Source organism: Syngnathoides biaculeatus, chromosome 5 (genome assembly GCF_019802595.1).
Source record: "Syngnathoides biaculeatus isolate LvHL_M chromosome 5, ASM1980259v1, whole genome shotgun sequence".
NCBI lineage: Eukaryota > Metazoa > Chordata > Actinopteri > Syngnathiformes > Syngnathidae > Syngnathoides > Syngnathoides biaculeatus.
Window position 1 is genome coordinate 27380308 of NC_084644.1, and position 23637 is coordinate 27403944.

At 40.1% G+C, this 23637-nt stretch overlaps 1 protein-coding gene across 1 annotated transcript in view; it reads right to left on the reverse strand.

Moving 5' to 3' along the window:
* Positions 1–1719: 1719 nt before the first annotated feature.
* The window catches only part of grik3 (glutamate ionotropic receptor kainate type subunit 3), a 136159-nt gene continuing 114241 nt past the window's right edge, over positions 1720–23637 (reverse strand). The window contains exons 11-16 of the mRNA XM_061820577.1: positions 22368–22591; positions 17450–17568; positions 9805–10022; positions 6715–6940; positions 5215–5465; positions 1720–3963 (exon numbers count right to left, since the gene is read on the reverse strand). Coding sequence (XP_061676561.1) covers positions 3589–3963; positions 5215–5465; positions 6715–6940; positions 9805–10022; positions 17450–17568; positions 22368–22591 — 1413 coding nt within the window. The 3' untranslated portion in view covers positions 1720–3588. The remainder of the gene's footprint in view (positions 3964–5214; positions 5466–6714; positions 6941–9804; positions 10023–17449; positions 17569–22367; positions 22592–23637) is intronic.

Here is a 23637-nt window from a genome sequence, read left to right on the forward strand (position 1 = left end):
CAGTTTGAGGGGAAAAAAATAAAACATAAAAAAAAATTAAAATCAAGAAAAACTACATTTTCAAAACTGCTAAATACAGATATGTTCAAGGCAAAAACATCAAGTTACGAGCATTTTGTCAAAATGAGATTATTTTAGCACTCATTTAGAGTTTCGTTCCCCCCACCCACCCTCCCACCGATGGAAAACTCTTATTTCAGAAATGTATTATTCCGTAATGTTGTTAACAAATGGGGATAGAAGTTGTTTTTATGTGTTTGCTTGCAAAAAAATGAAATATTTTGAAGGTAATTTTCTTCAGTGATAAAGTCCTTGGTGGAGGCAGTCATTCTGTTTTATCTGCATGAAAATCCATATGGGTCCTCATTGTGTTGCTAAGGGGAATACACGTTATATTTTACTCTCACAGGGAAGCTCAGTGTTTCCATCTTCCATCATTATAACGAATTGAAAAACAAACATTTTAAAAAAAGAATTTCAATGGATTATTTTTCCATGTGACTGAAGGCAAACCATATTAGAACTGCAATATAATGCATTTACGTGAAATAATAAATATGAATTGGGCCTAGGTAGATGTGGGACAAAGTGAGGAAGTGGGTTCAAGTGAGCGCTCTATTGAAATAAATAGCATCTATGACACTTTGACTGTGACTTTCTTTATAACAAGTATAAATTTTAGCAAAATACATTTGTCTCCTGCTCATTTTATCTACACGCTCTACTTTGCAGAAGGGATTGGATAAACGACTATACAAAGGCTCTCTAATTTGGCCGATGCTAATGTTTACACACTCATAGGATAGATTTTTTTTTTTAATTTCCATTTATACTGATGTATATTGCAAACCTCACAGAGGTTCACACACCCCGGTGTTCAGTCGACACTTGCTGAACACGCAGTCAATAGTTCCACTCGAATACACGCGAGGATGGCTCGGACGTAAGAGATTGGGATCTTCTAGTTTGGTGCGACATGTTACACGGGGTTGTCGGCTAATGAGCATTCAATGTTTTTTGAACGATACTTACCGCATTGGGATAAGAACATAAAAGGGCGCTTCGTTACCTGTGTTTTTTTTTTATGGTTTTGTTTTGATTGTTTTTTACAGTATATATGGCCTTGATTTTTTTTTTTTTGAAGTACAAATATTTACCGTCATTCAGATTTACACTACAGCACATGGAGACTTAAGTACATATTTGTGTTCGGAATGGACGTCCGTAATAAACCAAGGACCCCCAGCAAACTTGATGACTCATCAGCGCCTCTACTGGTTGTCCTCCATTTTCCCTCAACCGCCATCAACTCCCCACAATTGTTTCATTGATTGTTATGCCTGTCTCAAGTGAATTCTGCAGTCATGTGATGTCTTGACAGTCCAGTTGTATGGCTATATAACAAAAGCCTCTCTTTTGTATTAATAGTCCATTTTTGTTAAAATTTATCTCAGAGATCAGATTTTGATCCAGTCTAGAGTTTAGCTGAAAAAGTAAGAGAGAATTTTTAAACTGGATTCACACTGCATGGTTCAAGTGACTCCACTGTATATATATATATATATAATATATATATATATATATATATATATATATATATATATTATATATATATATATATATATATATATATATATTTTTTTTTTTTTAATACTCCCATGTGGTACAATTATGACGTGTCATGGCAGCATAAAAACAACAACAAAACGCATGAAAACCCATTATACGGATGCGAGTGCAGCGTAGGCGTGAAGATTGGATATCGATGCCAGCTTGATGTCAGTGAACTACACATATCGGTAATGTATACACACACCCGCGTCTGTCCAAACTACACAAATAAACATGAATCTAAACTACTGCAAAAGAGTAGATAATTAAATAAAATGATGCCTTGAGGTATGTATTTAATTTGTTCAATGATCACTGTCAACTCAAAACCCTTGTATCTCAATTTTCCCCAAATGAAACAGAAACTCTTGTAACTGCCCAGGCCCCCCTAAAAAAAACTATTATTTAGTTTTTTTCAATTTGGAAAAACTGCACTCGTTAATGTACTTTATAAAAAAATATTGTCGGGACAACATTTAATAGACTGTGAAAAATCAGTTAGCGACAAGGTCCATTGAATATGCTCTTAGTGGTGTGTGCGCTTTGGCCACTGGGGGCAGTATAACATAGCCATAGAGACACACGGGAAGATTGAGCCTCACATCTGACTTAATATACTCCAGTAATGAGTCATTTTTCGCAAAGGATGAAAAAAATAATGCCTTTGAGCACGCTTAGAGTATGTCTACAAGCGTTACTCCAACATTTGTGTTAAAATATTTGTTGCCTTAAAGTGTATACCATATTGATACCATCATATTAATGCTAGTCTTTAGTTCAACTTTTTGTTTTGCATTGCAGTTTTTCATTGTTTGTTGGCATGAAGCTAAATGGACTTCTTTTAAGGCAAATCTGTGTGGCTCTTTAAATACACAAGGCATAATTCATGATTCAAAAACAGCCTGAAGCTTTTTTTTCCAAGAAGTCTTCAATGTCTATCAAACTGCATTTTGTTGTGAAGAGAGTTGAGTTCACTGCCACCAAAGAGCACTCGTATCTCACATTTTTGTTCTCAAGTCAAAGCAAAAAAAAAAAAGCAAAAAAAAAAACAAGCAAAAAAAAAATCATCTGTGCACAAACTCCTGTCTTGAACAACTCCTAAATCGAGTCACTCATATCTCTACATATGCTACATTTGAAGTATGCTCAGTACCTAATCAGCAAAATAATTGCAGATGGTGGCCAAATCAGTCCAACCAAATGCAGTGAAACATTTAATATTTGGCCCATTATTCTATCATTTTTTGCTTCTGGATAATTTGCGCATCTGTGAATTACTTCATGGGTTTTGTAAATGTAGACGCGGCCATATGAGAAATGTATCCAACACTTGAAATATACATGGAAAACAAATCTGACACAGGCATTAACTTGACATTGGACACTTGAACCTGCAGTGTAAATCCAAGCGTTTCAGGTACTCAGCCAATTTCCATTCAATCTGTTTCCACCCAATGCAAGTAAAGAATCCATTTCCATTGAAATCAGGATCGCGCACTGGTCGTGGTGAAGGGTCACATCTTTGGCAAGGAACTTTTTTTTTTTCTTCTTTAACAGATGAATAGTCCTCTCGTGTACAAAGTCATGCTCGTGTGAGGCCTGCTCGGGCTTAAATATATGGAAATCCCGTAACGGCACAAAGACAAAGGCGGCCTTACCTCGCACCGATGATTTAATTGCTTACGTCGCTGTGAAATTAGACAACCTCACAATGTCTGTTTTTAACTGTGTCTACTGGAGGAAACATTTTTCCATCCTGTGGTTCATTACGCAACAGTCTGTTTGAGGTAACATGACAATGACCAGATTTGTTATTTATTGCCATCTTTTTTCCCCAGTCCATTCTTTCCGCTGATTTGTTTGGTGTTTACTTGTTTTTGTGTTGCGCACGTAACCCTCAGCCCGATGACTCCTTCCCCAAGGAACGGAATGAAAGATACTTTCTTCAACGTAATGTCTTTTTTCAGATTTGCGTTGTCATACCTGCGTGGCAGATGCCGCCATTTTGAGTTGTCCGTGTTTGGTAAGCGTCCCCATGTCGCTGTGGTTCATGGTGAACCGGAGGATCCCGTCGATGCCGTTGTCTCTGGTCTCGGGCAGCGCCCCTGACACGTTGCTCAGGAGGCTCTTGACCTGCGGAGAGCGCAGGCTTACGGGAACACGGGGGTCATCCCAGCGCTGCAGCTCAGGTTGTCCTTTCCGGGGAGACGGCGGTCGTTGTAGGCGTGCATGTTGATCACCGCATCCGCCTTCGCCGCCGCCGCCGCGACCGGGAGCTGCGGCTTGTGTTTCACCCGCCTCTCGCAGGTGAACGACAGTCTGATCTCGTCCACCATGGCGCTGCACAAAGACCTCTGGGCAAAAAGGGAGGAGGAGCGCGAGTGGAAGGCGAAAGAGGAGGAAGAGATGGGCGGGTAAAGGCCTTAGCTTTAATTTGTTCTGACAGCACAGAGTGTCCACCACATGCATTCAAATGTCACATTCATGTTGTGCCTAGCGTGTCTGCGTCATGCATCTTGCATGGGCATACTGCTTACAATGTGTTTACAGCATGTTTTTTTTACTCCATCACCACCAACCTGAACTTAAATTCAACCCTTGGAGGACCTTTTCATCGAACAACATGAAATTTGGTAGGTGTGTCTAACATGACGAGAACCACAGAAAAATTTGGAACCGATGCCTGTAAAGAGACCTTTTGGATCAAACACCCATTCCAGTGTCATTGTGACCATTTGCAGGGGTGCTTCAAAGATGGATCTCTTGTCCTTGATATTTCACTGAATTGCTACCAAACTTGAGCCATCTATACTAGACATAGGGCTGACTTTCATTGCGTGTGGGGGGACCATGGATGTGATATTTGATGACTCGCAGTAAAAAGACTTCATTATATCAGCTGCAAAGGGTCAGAGACAGTTTCACCTGGCAACAAGAAATTTGGTAGGCTTCTATCATCGGTAGACCCACAAAAAAAGCCAATTTGAACTTATTATACCTATATTGACCAGACAGGTGGCGCTAAATTTCAAAGAAATTGAGTTTGGCCTCAGAAAGAATGAATGAATGAAAATAAGGAAAAAAGTCGACTTTCACAAAATGCATCTGGGTGGGTCAGGATGCATTTCTATCACATATGTGGATCATCAATATGCAGCATGCAGCTAACGTGTATTAAAAGTTCATAGCGCCAGCAGCGTGTGTGCGCGAGTATGTGTCAAGTGACACCCCAAGTCATTAGTGTTGCTGTGAACAAGTTGTGCACTCGAGCATGAAACTCATTTAGCTTAAACTCAAATGAGTGCCTTACAACAGTAAAGGGGTCATCTACGGCATCTAGTAATGGATTAATTCTCTTTGCTCCGATTTGCATTCATGCCTATTAAAATAAGTAAATATTGTGGCCAAGCAGGAATTAGATTAGCCGGGGGCATGCAAATCCTTTTATATCATGTTTGAACTAAAAGCTGTGACAAGCGCGCCGCTTTTAGCCATGCACGCTTCTGTATCACAACAAAACAGCCTTTGCTTAAATGAAGTGCTAATGAATTGATCTTCCAAACAGTCTTGGTTTTTCTGCGCAGGCTTGATGGGGACACATACCTGCTCCCTCTCCGCCGTCTTCCTCAGTTTGTAGAGAAACTCAGCGATTGCCACAAAGACCGACAGTACCAGGCCAGATGCCAATACGATGAATATGCCGCCCAGGTTCTGGATCCCCATGGCGCCCGTCTCTCGACGCTCATCATCCAAGCAGCTGCTCCCACTCCACCACTTCTCCCTCAGCATGTGTAGGCGACCGTCCTCCATGATGTTCAGGATGGCTATGGAGATTTTGTCCCTGTATGGCGAGCCTGGAAAACACGAACACACACGCACACAGGGCCGCTTTGAAATTTCTTAGGATGGAATGCCAGCTGGATTGCGCAGTAATGAGCTCCGTAAACGTGCGGTGGCTAAAAATGGGGCTCATGCAACAAAGAAAGCATTCATCACTCTCTAAAAGGAAAGTTTTATATTGTTGCTATCCAGTGAAAATCATGTACACGGGTTTTAGTAAAATTCTATTACTACCGCGAGCGTGCTGTAGTTTGTCACCTACGTACATCAACAGAGTAGTACAGGCAAAATTACAAACAATAATTGGGTAAAAACACTTGTAGGTCTTTTATATAAAACAAGCAGATGAAAAACATTTCAGTACGGCAGTAATTCTGCCATGTGACAACATATTCTTATTCCTGGAGGAAGTACTGTGTTTAATTGGACGCTGTAAGGAATCTTGATGCCTCATGTTGGGATCGTCGTAAACCAAGCATCCCAAGTATGTACAATTTTAAATCACTTTGACTTGGTCCAAATACTCCATGTAATGTAACAAAATTTAACAAGCAAATGGAGGTGCTTATTTTTTCATTTTTTTAAATAACCAAGTACAGATGTTTTCGGAGAACTCAAAAATGGGTCGTTAGATTAACCATTGGCCTTTGCATTACACTGATGTAAACAATGTAAACAATGCTTTGATGACATTGTGGAAACACTCACAGGGGTCCTAGCTTCATGTCCGTTTTGAGGTTCTGAACATTATCACAAAAAGCCACATCCACTTGTCGCCGTACTATTTTTCAGTTGACAGCTCTAAGTTTATGCCCTTGTAGTGTTTTCATACTGTACATATATTTACTGTAATTGTGACTTTCACATTGCATTTGCGTAGGTTCATGATAGACTACGGCAGGTTCCAACTGAGGTAGAAATTCAAAAGTCACCACCATAGGAAGGAACCTGCTGTATTTTAAGTGGGCTACATCCCACTCATAATACTCACCCCTGTTCTCAACTGAGGACCGTTACTTTGCTCACCGACACAAACAAAACTAGGAGATTCACAGCCATACAACGACCTGTTCTCTATAAAAGTCCTTGTAGAAAAGAAACAGTGAACAGTATGTGTGTGCTCTCGCAAAGAGTCCACGAGACCATTTTAAAACATACACGCTATGGCAATAATTCAAAGATACGTGTGGTACTAAACCTGTTTTACAGCAGATGTTGATAGTATGTGCTCAAAAGTAGTAACTAGTCATTTGGAGGACTCACCGAGGGGAGTGCCGATTCCATAGCCTTTGCTGTCGATGAGGCCCCCCAGCTGTGTAAGGTTGCAGTTGTGTCTGGTGATGTAATCGATGGTGGTGGACTCCATAATGAGAGCGTAGTCGGACTTCAACACCCGCTGGATGCCGTCCTCGATGGACTTGACCAGCGATGTGCTCGGCTTGCTGCTCATGAAGGCCCACATCTTCTCAAAAGTGGAAACCTTTGATTTCTGAGATGACGACAACCAAGTGAGGAAACCCGTTAGGAAAAATATGCATACAGTGGTGTCGTTAATGAACACAGATGCTTAATGTCTTTTTTATGTAGCAGAACAGCTGGTAATCTATGAACTGTATCCAAAATTCTGCCTTTACCAAGATGACTAGAAAAACATCCAGTCGAGAACATTGAAAGTGGAAAGAATAAAATACTATTGCGAGTAGGAACCCACCAGTTGTGTGATGCGTTTTTACCAAAACATTCCATTTTTTGTTTCATCTGACATTCTCCCAATCCTTTTCTGGATTCTCCAAATATGCTCTAGCAAAACTTCACATGGGCCTGAACATGTATTCATTTAAGCAGGGAGACAAGTCTTGCACTGCAGGATTTGAGTTCTTAAGGGCGTACTGTGTTACTGACGGTAGCCTTTGTTGGTTTGATCTCAGTTCTCTACAGGTCATTCACTCGGTCCCCCTGTGGGGTTCTGGGATTTTTGTTCATAGTTCATTTTGCCCCCATAGGGTGAGATCTTGCATCAAGCCCCAGACCGAGAGAGATTACCAGTGGTCTTGTATGTCTTCCATTTTCTAATAATACCTCTCGCAGTTGATTTCTTCACAGCAAGCCATTTACCTATTGCAGATCCAGTCTTCCCAAACTGGAGTAGGTTTACAGTTTTATTTCTGGTGTCCATTGATAGCTCTTTGGTTGTGGCCATAGTGGCCATAGTGGAGTTTGGAGTGTGACTATTTGAGGTTGAGGACCGTGTTCTTTACCCTGATAACGAGTTCAAAGAGGTTCCACGATTACAACAAAAGTGTGGAGGACAGATATGAGCCTCTTAAAGAAAATGTCACAAGTCTGTGAGAGCCAGAAATGTTGCTTTTTTTGTAGTGGACCAAATAGTTATTTTCCTCCATAATTTGCTAATGAATGCTGTAAAAATCAGACTGATTTTCAGGATTTTTGTCTCTTCATTTTGTCTCCACTCCCTGAGAAGGGTTGCGTCAGGAAGGGCATCCGGCGTAAAAATTGTGCCAAACATATATGTGCGTTCATCTGAGATGACACGCTGTGGCGACCCCGAAAGGGACAAGCCGAAAGAAACTTCTATTTTGTCTCTTATGGGTGAGGAATACCTATGATGAAAACTACAGGCTTCTCTCTTCTTTTTAATTGGGGGATCTTGCACAATTAGTGGCTGATTAAATACTTTTTTGCCCTACTTTATGTGAATGGTTGTCTGTCTCTATATGTGTGCTGTGATCGACTGTAGACCAGTCTGGGTTGTAGTCCCTTTTTTTCCCTCGAAGCAAATGATTGTATTGAGTGTATTTTTGCTGCCTGGCCACCATCTCGTTCCTTATCCTATAAAGCCACGAATGGACATGATTTTATTCGCTTTGTGGCAGGATTATAGAGGACATTGCACTGAAGCAGCACACACGTTTATCCTCATAAGTGCTACTTGAGCAGCAATAGGCAGCCACTCCATTAGTCTCGCATCCTGCCAGGCTGCAGTCCCGTTATATTTCACGGCGTTTTATACGGGGGTCACATTTATGCCGTGTCTAATCCCGGATAATTGCCATCTTAAAGACTGAGAGCCATTTCAAATTTCGAGAGATGGGTATTTTAAGGAGCCCTCCTGTTTGCTTAAAACGAGAATTTTATTTGGATATAAAAGTGACAGTTGGGAGATACGGTGATTGATGCCAAGTGGCAGCTGAGGTGCAAAGTTTAATGAGTTTTTAATGGGACGCTTTTGTTCAAGAGGTTAGAAAGACAAACTTTGCATAGACAAAGGAAGTATGCAGTAATGTGAAAGTGGAAATCCTCCAAAAAAGAACACTTTGCCATGGAGACCTTGCAGACAGGTAACTAGCACACTACTAATTTATTCCATCGCTGCCTTTTAAAAGAAACAAAGTTCTTGTTTTCATATGATCAGGCAAAAATTGATGAGGGTTGTGAAGTTACACTGAAAAACTCAAATAGACAAAGGCCCTAAGAGCAGTAATTGTCAACGTATGCGACTGTATGCAAAGAATCAGTCCTCAAGTGCAGCTCTCTTGTATTTAATGTTTTAAGTACAATACAGTTAAGTTACTGACAGGAAGAAAGATACATTTGCCAAAACAAAAACAACAAAATATATATACTTGTTTTAGTATAAATACTGTAGTATAAGGGTCAAAGCGTAAGCAGCGAAGAAAGTCATATTTTACTCAGTTAATTTCACAAAATTTCATTCTCATCATATAATGGCTTTTATTGTGGAAGAGGCAACTCTGAAATAACACATTTGCTTAAGTTATCTTTGACTGTGTCTTATAAATAATGTATGCCTTTCATGTTTGTGGAATCTTGTGAATCGTTTCCCTCAAAAAATTATCAATAATGATTTAAAGAAGGAAATATAATAATATACAACACACCTCTCTCTGCAACTGTTTACATTTTCAAATTCTCAGTTATAATTCAGAAATTACAATGTCCCTATTTTTATCGGTTTTATTTTACAATGTCCCTATTTTTTAGAACCAGCCTGTGCTACTCACATTATCCTTGGTAGCGACCTGGTTCCTTCAGGTACCAAGTTATTGACTTTTGCTCTAAAAATTAGGACTATAATGCAAAATAACCATAAACTTGTTTTTTCCCGTTTTTTTCCATCATACAGTATATCACCGCTTTTAATGGGTTCAAGTGAGGGACGAGTAATTGGCGAATGATGTTTGTTTTACTGGCATGGAGGCCTCCATACATAAGTATGAACTTATATGATACGATATCATGATTTCTTGCAAAAGAGATCGGTTTATATACACCAGTACGACACAGTTACCACGATCATTAATTGTAGCTTACCTTGAAGAAAGTCATGGTGGCCCCGTCACGGACCACACCATACTCAATCTTGGTCTGCTTGGCGATGTCGTCGGCTGAATCCACAGGCGAGTCCATCCTCTCCACGGTGAGGAACGCTGCCAGGTTGGCCGTGTAGGACGATATGATGATGAGCGTAAAGAACCACCAGATTCCACCGATGATCCTGGTTGACAGGGCCTTGGGCATCAGTTCTGAGCCTGTGCACAAGCCAGATGCTGTTTGAGCTTTTTCATCTCTAAAAATATTTACCTGACCAAGGACAATCACCATCATGTTCCTTAATTAGTAATTTCGCAGTGTTACAGGTAAAATGAATAAGAGAGGGAAAAAAAAAAGATTTCTTGAACACTGTTTTCAATTAATTAGGGATTCTAATGAGTGGACTCGGTAAGGAAAAAAAGATGCTAAAATGTCCATAGGTGTTCATGCGAGGATGAATGATTCTTTGTCCATAAGTGCCCTTCGATTAACTGACAAAGTTAGTCGAGATGGGGTGCAACTCACCCGTGACCCTCATGAGGACAATAATATCAAATGGTACAAGTCCCAGCCCTTTCTATTCTTTAGTAAATTCAATGAGACTTATTTTTGGACTGATCTGTGAAAACATTCGATACAGCAAGCCATACTTCAAATAAAACCCGGTCCATTTATTCACGTATCATTCAATGTCCTTCCATGAGTAGTATTTCAGGATTGCAGTGCTGTGTACTGAATATAGGCAATTGAAATATCCAAGCATATGGACCATGAACCCACATATCTCCTCCACAGAGCAATTCAGCCTCACGAATGGCCCACTGACTGATGCTAAAGTTACTTTATATCTCATCTCTGACAACCTTTAAAATACCCTTGCGGTCTGTGTACACTGTGTTACTTTCCCGAGAAGATTTATGACAGCAATTCTGAAGAGTAACAAGCGCATGTAGGTGGGTGGAATGGAGAGTGAAGAAGGTGGGCGGAGTGCTGCGCTCTTTAACCTCTTCCACCAAATTTGATTGCATTCGTCCTTTGTGACTTGACAGAGGCTCGATGTGGTTACAAACAAGGGATGGACGCTGCCATCCCTTAATTCTCTGTGACTGCAGGGAGGGACGAGCCGTGTCCCTTTGCGTGGTTGTGCTGAAAACCGCTAGAAGCGACAGGATTAAATTCCAGGCCGTAAAAAGATGCTGTCAGCAATGGGAGGAAGGTATACAGAGTGTGTAGAGGCACATTGGAACTCTGGAACAAATGCAAAAAGTGGATCTGTCATGTGGTGGCGTTGTTATAAAAAAAAAAAAAAAAAAAACGGCAATATGTTTGTAATTCCAAGAGGAACTGTTATAGTAAACACGATATGCAACGAGTGCTGCCCTCACAGGAATACCTGAAGAAAGCAAGTTTGTTATCTACTGTGTCCAAAAGCTACATGTGATAAAAACAAGTTATAATACCCAAAGTGTGCTTTATAGTGTCATAACACTGGAAAACGGTCTTGGTGATTTTAAAGTTCTTCCTCTTGTTTCGAACTCAACTCCAAAAACACTTGGTCTTGGACTTGCCGGACTTGGGATTTTCTGTTGAGACCACAAGTGATCGGCTGTTGTTCAATTTGACTATTGTGATAATGAGAAGCTTCGAGTAAAACATTCATCCATCCATCCATCCATTTTCTGAACCACTTATCCTCACAAGGGCCGCAGGAGTGCTGTAGCTTCTCCTAGCTGTCATTGGGCAGGAGGTAGGGCACACCCTGAAATGGTTGCCAGCCAATCGCATGGCACATGGAGACAAACAACAGTAGCACCCACAATCACACCTAGGGGCAATTTCGAGTCTTCAATACATGTTGCATGTTTTGGGGATGTGGGAGGAAACCGGAGTGCCCGGAGAAAACCCACGCAGGCACGGGGAGAACATGCAATCTCCACAGAGGCGGGGTCGGGATTTGAACTCCGGTCCTCAGAACTGTGAGCCCATCACTCTACGGCTGTGCCACTGTGCTTCTGAAATGACTCAAAAGTTGTCTCTTAGATAAATATTTGTGGAAAGCGGTTTAATTTCCATCTTGAACCATCTTTTTACTCAACAGTATCAAACTTAGGTTTTATTTAATTCCAAAGCAACTAAATTAGCACACTTTCAAGTTTTAGCAGCACTCGTGAACTAGCTTTAAACAAGAAATATTCTTGGGATTTTTCATGTTGTGTGTAGAAAGTGTTGCAGACTGTTTTTGTCTCAGAAAACCTGAAATGATAGATAACACTACAAAACACAGTTTTTGTTGAGTTCGTTCTGACGGATGTTTAAACACATTTTTGGGGATTGTAATCCAAAACTGCCACGACACTCATGAGGATAAGCGGCTCAGAAAATGGATGGATGGAATCCAAAACTGATTAATTGTTCTCTCATGTCATGCCAGTCTGCAAAAAGATTCTTCATACTGTGCATTAATGCAAACATGCAGGCAACATGCCAAGTTGGCCAATAAAAAAAAAAAAAAAAAATATTAAATAATACATGGGCATCAACACTGTTAGTCTCGTTTGTCTTTTATTTTAAAGCTGGTCCTTGCAGTGCATTAGCAGTGTGTTACTGTAATGCTTAGTGTGAACAATCGTGAAGGATGTCTTAACTTGCTAATTAATTGTGAAATTAAATAAACAAATACAGTCTTCTTCTTCTTTTTCTTTCAGTCTACGCAGTGTAATTGTGAATGTGGCCTTGCTGTGCCTACCTTCGTCTTCATTTTGCTCTCTCTTCACTTGGAACCTGCCATTGTTAATTTAAACAATTGCCAAGAAGAAGTTGCCCTGTATGTAACGTGACTACACGCATTGGCTTGCCTTTCCTCGCCCCGAGGTCTGTATAAATATCCTTTTCATGGCAGACAACTCCGCCAAAAGCTAGTTTTCTCCAACATTGTCCCAAATGTTGCTCAACAGTATGGAATTATTATTATTTTTTGACTACTTGTCATTGTTCCAACAATCATTGTCGATGAGTACTTTTGCAAGTAGAAGATTACATAACGTCACTTCCGTTATCCGTGGCCATCCCCATTCGATTATTTTTGCTGTAAAGGTGGACCAAATCAATTTGAATGGTTATTTTCCAGATTTAAGTGTCTTTCCCAGCTGAACTAATTCATTACTCCCAATCAAGTCATCCATGTTAATTTAGCCAGTGTCCGTTTAATAAAGGAGAAGTGTGCAAATTGTATGATAAGCAAGGCTAACTTTCTATTGATGAAGAGTTTGGGATAGACTGTACAATTTTAGAAAAGTCTAATTTAAAAATGGAACTTTCTTCGAACCTTGTTGCTCTTCCATCCAAGTCCTGTCGGTGTGCTGTGAGCTTTGATATAAATTAAATGCCAATACTAAAATCAAAGCCAACCTCCATATACAGTATTGGCACAAGTATAGCTTTTTAGCACACTTCATATTTGTTCTTACCTGTACTTCATGACTTTTTGTGAATGAAACCCAACTGGAAATGAATCCTAATGCCTACATTTCAAACAATTTAGCTTAAGTAACAACCATAACATGCATATTTTGGAATGCATTTTCCAATGCAGAGTCAACGTACCAGGAAACAGACATCAGACATTTGTTTGTTGTCAAGTGCAGACCACATTTTGAGTGCTTTGTTGTGTTTGCACCTCACCGTCTTCTGTTCTTTGTGTTATCTGTGACACCTCACTCCCTCAGACAAGCTGCTTGTTGAGTCTTTTTTTTTTTAACTTTTCCTTCCACTCAAACCAAGGCATTTACATTTTAAACACATCAAGGAAATCGCTTCCGTTTCAGCTGCTGTCGCCAAGGTTGGCAGACGAGCGCAGTGAGAATGTGACAACAGACTACACTTGGCCGTAAATAACAGGGTGGACCATGCAATACATGCCTTTGTATACTGTATCATATAGAACTTTTTCTTACATAGATACCAAAGTATTTCCGGGTGGCAGGAGGGAATTTAAACTGCTAACCTGAACTGAAGATGATGACAAAAACTTGATGTTTGGGGTTGCATTGACAGACTCTCAGTGGGTAGAAAAACTATTCAGATCCCTGTTAATTTTTTCACTCTTTGTAATATTGCAGCTATTTGTTAAAATCATTTAAGTTCATTTTTTACTTCTTTAATATACACACAGCACCGCACATTGACAGAAAAAAAAACAATGTTTTGCAGATTTATTAAAAAAAAAACACTACGTAGAGAGGTAGTATTCACTTCTACAGGGAGAGACTCTGAACAAACCTTTCATTTCCTAGCAGATGTAAATTGTTTGGTTGGGTTGTCTGTAATTTATAAAAACATCATAGATAGCCTGCTAGCTGACGTTAGCTCTACAGCGGGCTATCTGTTTTTAGCACCAAAAGTGCAAATATGCGACATTAATTGTATAAACGGAAACACCAATTAATTAGCCACTTGCTTAATGATCATGTTAACTATGTCTGAATTTCCATCAAGTTAATTAAAAAGTAAGTAAAGTAAGTAAGTTAATTAATCCTGGGAAATTACCCATTGAAATGTAAATTAAGGTCAACATTTTCTATCTCTCGTCCAAGCAGCTTACCTCATTTGAGATCATCTTTTTGACCGACACTTCACACAATCAAAGTACTGCAGTAGAGAAGTAAGATAGCCTTTTCAGCCATTTACCAGGTTTTCTCCATCACTCTACCTTGGTTGTTTACTAGCAGTGCAAATTTGGAGCTGCCCTCTGGAAGTACATGCATGGAAATGGTGAAAATGTCCATACTGTATCCATCATTTATCGCAGCTCCAGTATCAGTGTGCGATTAATCCTATCTGAAGGCATTAGGCCTATACTGCAAATCATAGTGTAGAGTTCAGGCATGCTTAGTTTAATAATACTGGCATCTAACAAGCTCATTCGGCTGTGATACTTTTCGGCGGTACGCTGAAAGCCTTCCCGGTGCCTTGCACCAACAAATTGGCAGAACTGCTGTGCAGTTTCACTGCTGTGCAGTTTCACTGCTGAGTTGACCTGCCTAATGAATTGCCGAATGGGTTTGCCGTCCTGACAGGGAAAAGAGCCACTGCAGAGTCCGGGGGAAAAAATGAAAATAAAAATAACGAAAATAAAAAATCCTCTATTTGTTTTGTTACTCTAAGGTGTAAAATTCTTTAATTTTGTCCCTCTGGTATTGATTTTACAAGCATTTGCTTACCTTTGTGTTTAAATGATTGATGAATTCCTTTCCTCATCTAAGACATCGCTAGAAAACGTTTTATTTTACGCCAAACGGATCTCTTCAAAAGACACTCATTGATATATGTTATGGCCATATTTCCTCATCTTTATCGAGCCAAAGCATATATTTGACAAAGATGTCACGGGACACCACCAGAAAATATTGTTACACAAAATAAATGCAGTATTCCTAGTCAGGACTGAGTACCCCCTTAAAACATTAATCTGTCAAAAAAAAACAAAAAAAAAAAAAGAAAAGAAAAAGTAAAACATTCCTCTCTACAACTTTGTCCATTTAGTTGTGTTTGTAATCCATTTGTTGAATTGTAAACAGGTTTTACGGACATCCTGTATTATTTATAGTCAACTTCCCACTATTTGTTATAAGCCTTTAATAAAATCACCTAGTCAGTGTGTAATCAACTTCGCGTATCAATACGAGGGTAATATTTCTGCCATACGAACTATAACTGATGCTAAATAAGTCAGTTAAGTCTGTAACACCAACCAAGGGTGTTAAAATGGACCCCTGCCATTGAAAAGATGGATAGGCTGCTGAAAGTGATAAAAAAAATTCAAGAAAATTAAAATTAAATTCAAAATTTAATGAAAGCGCTGTGAAAAATTAGTTAGGAAAACAGTTTATTTCTTTCCATTTATGAGTGTGTTATTACTGTAATATTTAAAAATGGTACCATACAGCAGAGCATAATTCTTTTTAAAAGCATTCAAATAAACATTAGTCATCTGAAATGCATTCAGGGCAGGTCTATTCAGGGAAAATTCCAAATCGAGTGACAAATTTGTGCCTTGAAGAATAAAATGTCCGTGTTTGTTGGTACCTGGAACTTTTTGCTAACTACGGCCTAGCGGGTCCAAAGAAAAAAAAGAGCAGGCTTGGAGAACTGAAGTACCATAATTCCCGGCTTACAGAGCGCACCTGGTTATAAGCCTCACCCAGTACATTTATAAAGGAAATACCATTTGGTACATACATAGGCCACAGGTGCCCACATTGAAACCCACATTGAAACACGAGATATTTACAAAGAAAGACGGTGCACAAAGAGTTTAACGCTAAAGCTAGAACCGCGTTAACAGGGCCAGTTAAAAATAAATAAATAAAACGTACTGGAAAAAATTCCTAGCAGCACAGGCCTAAGAGGGCCGGACCGGTAAAAGTTACATGCTCGGCACATATATTCCACCGGTCTTACTCTTACCTTTCCTGCTCGAGTCCCCCCTTGCGGCCATTAGAAAAAAATGCACAAATTAGCCACATCACCGCATAAACCGCAGGGTTGAAAGCGTGTGAAAAAAGTCGTGTCTTATAGGCCAGAAATTATAGTAGTAAGCGAGTAGATTATTTTAAATCCTTCAGTGAGTCAGTCCTTAACTCCACGCCCAAATTAATGACTGAACGCTTTGGTATAAATAATTCACCCACAATGCATTGCGTTTAACACACTAGTAAAACTGTATTCTTAACATCTAAATGAAAACAAAAAGTAACAACAATCAAATACAAAGGAAATAAACGTAAATAGTGTGCCGACAGGGAAGTTGTCCATTTATTTGCACTTTTATGGTACTGCACTTGTGCATTGTGTAATAAACAAATGTTGAATTTGTTGAACAATTTAGCAGTCTCGGTTAAATACTTCACCACTGCTGGACTGCTCTTTGTTTAAATCTCCAGCTACAAATTAATACCTGGTGAGAGATATTGATGCTGAAGTGATCAAGTAACTGTAGTATAATTAATTTCCAAGGAAAAGTAATGCTTGTCTTTGGTCGTTACTCAAAATGGCGGCATTTCGGAGCAATGTGTTACCGGCTTCACTCATTGTTGGACATTTTAACTACAAGTGAGACATATGGACATTCTGCGGCGGGTCACTCTATGTGCAGTTAAGCCCCTCTGAATCCATCACACCTGCCAGTTGCAGCGTGGCTGACAGCCGGCATTTGTCAAACGTCCCCTTTTTTCATGTCCCCGGGACCCTGAAGGCACTCGCTCAGGGTCACAGACGGGCTTTATGGCAGGAAATAAATGCCACAACACTATCTAGTCTTGCCTGACAATGCCTCACAAGCTTCCCTCTTACTCCGGTATCTTTTTTTAAACAGCAGGTGGCTGACAAGCACCCTGCTATGTCATGTAAGACGGAGCACCACGCCGCTCCTTACTGGCGGGTGAACATCTCGCCAAGCAACATTCGTGGAATGGGGTGAGTGAGAAAGGAAAAAAAAAATTGCAGCCTGTCAGTTAGAAAGGCAGGAAGTGAAAGGTATCAGGTTGGAAACAAAGGGGGGGACGGCGGTGTGATGGGATTGTTTGAGACAGCAAAGGGCAGAACGGGATGCGGAACGGCGTGCGCGGCACCGTGTCTGATGCTGTACCTTGTTGCATCAAGGAGCCCACTCCGAACCAGAAGCTGTTCAGCAGCGTGAAGTTGTTCTCCACCACGTCAGATCCTGGGTTGCAAGGGTGGGCGTCGTACCACTCGTACGGGCTGAACCTGAAGTTGGAAAGAAGGAAGTTTTTTTTTTCCTCCTCAAATTATCCAAAGCACAAGTTCCCTCCTCAGGTCTGTTTTGAGACTTCATGAGCTATTTTGTTCAGACATGTCATGTTCGAACTGAAGACTAATAAATCTATTGCGACAGGGAGTCTGTAAAAGTAGGAGAGCAGCTGCATTTGCAAACTTACTGCACATCACTCTTGGAAAGAGCTGCCGACTTGAAAACATCGGTTCTGACTTACAAGTCACAATATTAGGTATACCTGCACTACAGAGCGCAATGCAAGAGTGCAATGATTCTACATAAATAACAGTTTTGTCGTTGGAGTTGCAATAGGTTATAATATAAACATAGATTTAGAATAACCACAAGTTATCATTCATATTGTTTTTGTATTAGATTGTTTAAGGACAGAGTATTGAGTTTTTGTCACCGCAGTGCAATAAAGGTTGTTTTGTTGTACTTTTTGACAAGGGCGCAAAATGTCACGTTTGAAAAACAAATGCATAAATAAATAAAGCATGTGTTGCGCAGTCCGCTGCCATTTAGTGGCTGTAAATATTACCTTTTTTTTCTCTTTTGACTGCACAAGTCATTCTTGGCGGCAGCTGTTGAGATAAAACATCCCAAATGTCACGCTTTTTAGCCTTTTGAAAGTTATTTGGATAAATATGAGGACTCGCTAGACATCTCCCGCAAAATGTAGTGAATGCCCTCTTTGTCCTTTTGATAAATAATAACTACAGTATAATGCTTCATGGGATCAGGGCGAATACGGTGAAAGCTCAAGCAGATCACGTCAGTTTTCATTTGGGAGAGCTCGAGCTGACTGAAAAAGTGGATGATCCACACGTGATCCAGGAGCTGCATGTCAATCTGATGACATGCCCGGCAGTCTAATATGTCAGCAGACTGTTTAATCACACAGATACTGATGTTGATTTCACGAGCCGGTGAATGCTTATGCAATGGCCATAAGAGTACAAATACCTAACTATTAAAATGATGTGTAATTAGCAAGTTGCAGGAGCATTAAGAAGGAGAAAAGTGTAACCAAGCGCTGACACTGAACGAAAGCTGATGAAAGAAGTAGACAATGAAAATGAAAAACAAAAAGAAGTAAGGAAAGCAATGTTGTGGCATTCCTAATATTAGTAAAGTGGTGCTTTGAGAGACATGTTTAATTTGTTCCAAGGCCACACTACTAACAGAAACTACTCTTACCGCAAATCAACTTTCTCCATTGTAATGAATGAAAATGCCATTAATCCGTTCTATCCTTCCCCCTCGACCAAAGACCAACAATTTTTTTTTTCTAATGACCAAAATAACAATGTATTATATTGTGATTTCTGAAAGTAAACCATGAGAAACTAAATGTAAAGCATTAAATTGTTTGTGGATCTTGATTTAAAGCTGCAATCAAATACCATGTGTTGCTCCATCTGGTATGAAAAATAGTAGTTCTACTACTGTAAGTCACTCAATAAGATGCAATAATATTTATGTTTCCTCGATGATAAAGAATAAATATCTGTATGGCTATTGTATTTGTCGACACGTTTTTGCAATTTGTTGAAATATCCATAGCTTTAAGAATTGTAAAATCATAACAATGCTAATGTTAGCTTCTCCATTGTAATTTCCATTGATTTCAGCATTAAATTAATGAGTCATTCTTAAAACAATGTCATTTGCTTGTTTTAGATACTCAGTTCCTTGTTTTATGTTTACTCTGTGCAAAGGAAAGCAAATTTATCTATATAGCGCATTTCATATACAAGGTAACTCAATGTGCTTTATATGATTCAAATGATTTGAATACAAAGAAAGAAAACATTTAAAACAGAAAAATGACGTGTATATATATATATATATATATATATATATACACACGGTGAAGAAAATAGGTATTTGAACACCCTGCTATATTGCAAGTTCTCCCACTTAGAAATCATGGAGGGGTCTGAAATTTTCATCGGAGGTGCATGTCCACTGTGAGAGCGATAATCTAAAAAGAAAAATCCAAAAATCACAATATATGATTTTTTTAACAATTTATTTGTGTGATACAGCTGCAAATAAGTATTTGAACACCTGTCTATCAGCTAGAATTCTGCCCCTCAAATACCTGTTAGTCCGACTTTAAAAGTCCACCTCCACACAGATGCACCTGGGTGAGGTTGTTAACTGCATAAAGACATCTGTTCACCCCATACAATCAGTAAGAATTAAACTTGTAACATGGCCAAGACCAAAGAGCTGTCCAAAGACACCAGAGACAAAATTGTATAACTAGACACGACTGGAAAGGGTTACGGAGAAATTGCCAAGCAGCTTCTTGAAAAAAGGTCCACTGTTGGAGCAATCATTACAAAATGGAACAAGCTAAACATGACGGTCAATCTCAAACGGAGTGGAACCCCATGCAAAATATCACCTCGTGGGGTCTCAATGATCCTTAGAAAGGTGAGGAATCAGCCCAGGACTACACAACAGGACTTGGTCAATGACCTGAAAGGAGCTGGGACCACCGTTTCCAAGGTCACTGTTAGTAATAGACTAAGATATCATGGTTTGAAATCATGCATGGCGCGGAAGGTTCCCCTGTTTAAACCAGCACATGTCAAGGCCAGTCTTCAGTTTGGCAATGACCATTTGGATGATACAGAGGAGTCATGGGAGAAAGTTTTGTGGTCAGATGAAACAAAAATGGAATTTTCTGGTCATAATTCCACTAACTGTGTTTGGAGGAAGACAAATGATGAGTTCCATCCCGAGAACACCATCCCTACTGTGAAGCATGGGGGTGGTAACATCATGCTTTGGGGGGTGTTTTTCTCCACATGGGACAGGACGAATGCACTGTATTAATGAGAGGAGGACCGCAGCCATGTATTGTGAGATTTTGGGGAACAACCTCTTTCCCTCAGTCAGAGCATTGAAGATGGGTCGTGGCTGGGTCTTTCAACATGACAATGACCCGAAGCACACAGCCAGGAAAACCAAGGAGTGGCTCCGTAAGAAGCATATCAAGATTCTGGTGTTGCCTAGCCAGTCTCCAGACCTAAACCCAATAGAAAATATTTGGAGGGAGCTGAAACTCCATGTTTCTCAGCAACAGCCCAGAAACCTGTCTGAGCGAGAGAAGATCTGTGTGGAAGAGTGGGCCAAAATCCCTCCTGCAGTGTGTGCAAACCCGTTGGACAACTGCAGGAAATGTTTGACCTCTGTAATTGCAAACAAAGACTACTGTACCAAATAACATTTGTTTTCTCAGGTGTTCAAAGACTTATTTGCAGCTGTATCACACAAATAAATCGTCAAATTGTTAAAAAAAAATCATACATTCTGATTTCTGGATTTTTCTTTTTAGATTATCTCTCTCACAGTGGACATGCACCTCCCACGAAAATTTCAGACCCCTCCATGATTTCTAAGTGGGAGAACTTGCAATATTGCAGGGTGCCCAAATACTTATTTTATTTACTATATATATATATATATATATATATATATATATATATATATATATATATATATATATATATATATATATTAAAATGAATAATAAATGAAAAAAAAATGAACTTTGACTGGAATTGGCTTTAAACAGCTTGAAACCTCTTTGGTGCTGAAATGTTCACTCTCTATCAAACTGCAGTTTCTTGTGAAGTGAGTTTAATCACCTTTACTACAATCATCATCATCATAGATGCCAATCCACCTGGGACCCATTTAAGAATAAGCAGCTTGGAAAACTGATTGATGCATTTTTGGATACAATTGATGGATCGATTGATGGATTTTTATATTCAATGGCTGTAAGTGGCACACAAATATCTATTTATTGTACTTTAAAAACGTTCTCTTGGTAACACTCAGAATGCCTGCTTTTGTTGGAATTGTTACTATAACAACAAATGAGGAATCTACTTGCTGTAATGTTTTATAGCTTTGATTCTTGTCACGAGACAGTGGCAAATAATTGTTCATGATACGATGCAGATGCATGTGTCTATTCAGCCAATTTGGGGCTATGTTTTATATTGTCTTCCATCCTATGAATCTCCCTTAGCGTTATAAATAAGCCGTGTCAACCTGAGCCAAAGTGCACTCACCCCTTCTGATCGACTCCCACGATGTACTTTGACAAGCTTTTAGCTAACTAGGCCAGCCACCTGATGTCCCAATTTGTGATTATTTCTTTTTCTCTGTGCTGGTGTGTGAAGTCCTCTTTGGACAAAAACGAGCGGCTGGGGAGTGCAGCTGTTTGCACTCGAGCATCCTCATCACATGGCCTGCTTTTTCGCAAAAGCACCACTTTGCATGGAAAGCAGCAGGAAACGCAAGTTGGAAAAAAAATCACATTTACAAGTGAGATTTGGCCCAGCCAATCAAAAACGTTCAGAAAAAGCTGATGATGACTGTAAATAGCTGTCAGTGAGATCATTTCATCATCAGGTATGTATCTAATCATCCAGCTTGAGTTCATAGCGTTTTTTTCCCCTTGCAAGCTTCAAATTCGAAGGATTTTTTTTTCCCCCCCCAAGCAGACTCAAGCTTTTTCCTCTGCTTCTCTGGCACCGCTGGGCCGTGTGCACATAACCGCCTCCAGCGTCATACCGCACACTGCAGCTAGCTCAGCGTGCGAGACCGGCCGGCAGACTCGATTTCGCTACCTGCGGTGATAACAGACCAAATGGCTTTGTCTGGCCAAAGACCACATGGAGATGTTTTGAAGGACTGAGAGGATGGAAGAGTGGGTTGCGGGGGCTGAGGCTTTCTCACTTGCCTGGCAATGACAAAAAGGACGCAGCTGACACCCAGGTAGGCCAGCAGGATGTAGATCCAAATGTCGGGCGTCATGGGGTTGAGGAAGGAGAAGAAGCCGTTGTTGGTGGCATTGGGTTTGCGGTACAGGATACTGATGCCCATGCTCATGAAGGGTTTTGTGAAGTCCACCACCTTCTCACGCATGTAGGTGATGGTGAGGGGAGCCACCGCCAAGTCAGCCCTCTGAGGATCATAAAAACATCATTACATTATCAGACTTCCTGATTGACTTTGGATGGACTATTTTTTCTGTAGCCAGCGGCTGATTTTGGCATGGGCAATATGTGGGGCCCAACATGTGGATGATGGGGGTAATGTGACCCAAAAACATTTAGAAATATTTACTGCTTTTCTATTCTTTCAATGTATTGCGAAATGCAGTTGCAAATGAGAGTACCCAGCTGTATACTGCGGTCTAGTTTTTCTATGGAGCCTCCTCCTGAGCACACTCACAGTACAGCATGCAAGAAGGGACACTATTGGAATTCGTTACAAAAGTAAACTGCAGATCTCATGTAGGGCCACAATTTTAATACTACTTATCAGAAGCTCATGCTGGTAACACTGTTAGTCAACAGGAATTTGTGCTAGAACTTCAGCACTCCTTATCCTTTAACATGCTAGTGCTTGGTCATGAAATTGGCTCATTTGTTCTGGATCGTTGGCCAGCCTAGCTGCCAAGTCATTGGATGAGAAATTTGTTGTGAGCATGTTATTTTGTTAAATATCCACACTGTAATATAAGAATTTAATAAAATTCAGAAGGGTTCACTTTTACAGCTGCAGAAATAGGCTGATATTTACTTATTTACTTGTTTAATTTCACACTTGATGGGTGGGCAGGCTCTTCAAAGATGCAGCTAGTTGTCTACAAACAATTGAAAAATCAATTTTCCATAAGATGTGGTGCAATGAAAGGATCACCAACGTGTAGCCGAGTCAATCTCGAAAGAAATGCGGAGAAGAATGAGAGTTAGCACCTAAAACACCTGTAAGTTGAGGTTCACCCCAGTGGATAAGAGGGTTGGTTCAGCACTCACACTCCTTAGCCTTCCTGCGAAGGTTTATTCAGGGCTGTTGGATAGGAGGCTCTTCTGGGAAGTCAAATCTCAGATTCAGGACGAGCTTTGTCGTTTTCGTCTTGGTCGTGGAACAGTGGACCAAGTCTACACCCATGGAAGAGTTCTCTAGGGTGCATGAGAGTTTTCGTAACCAGTCTACATGTGTTT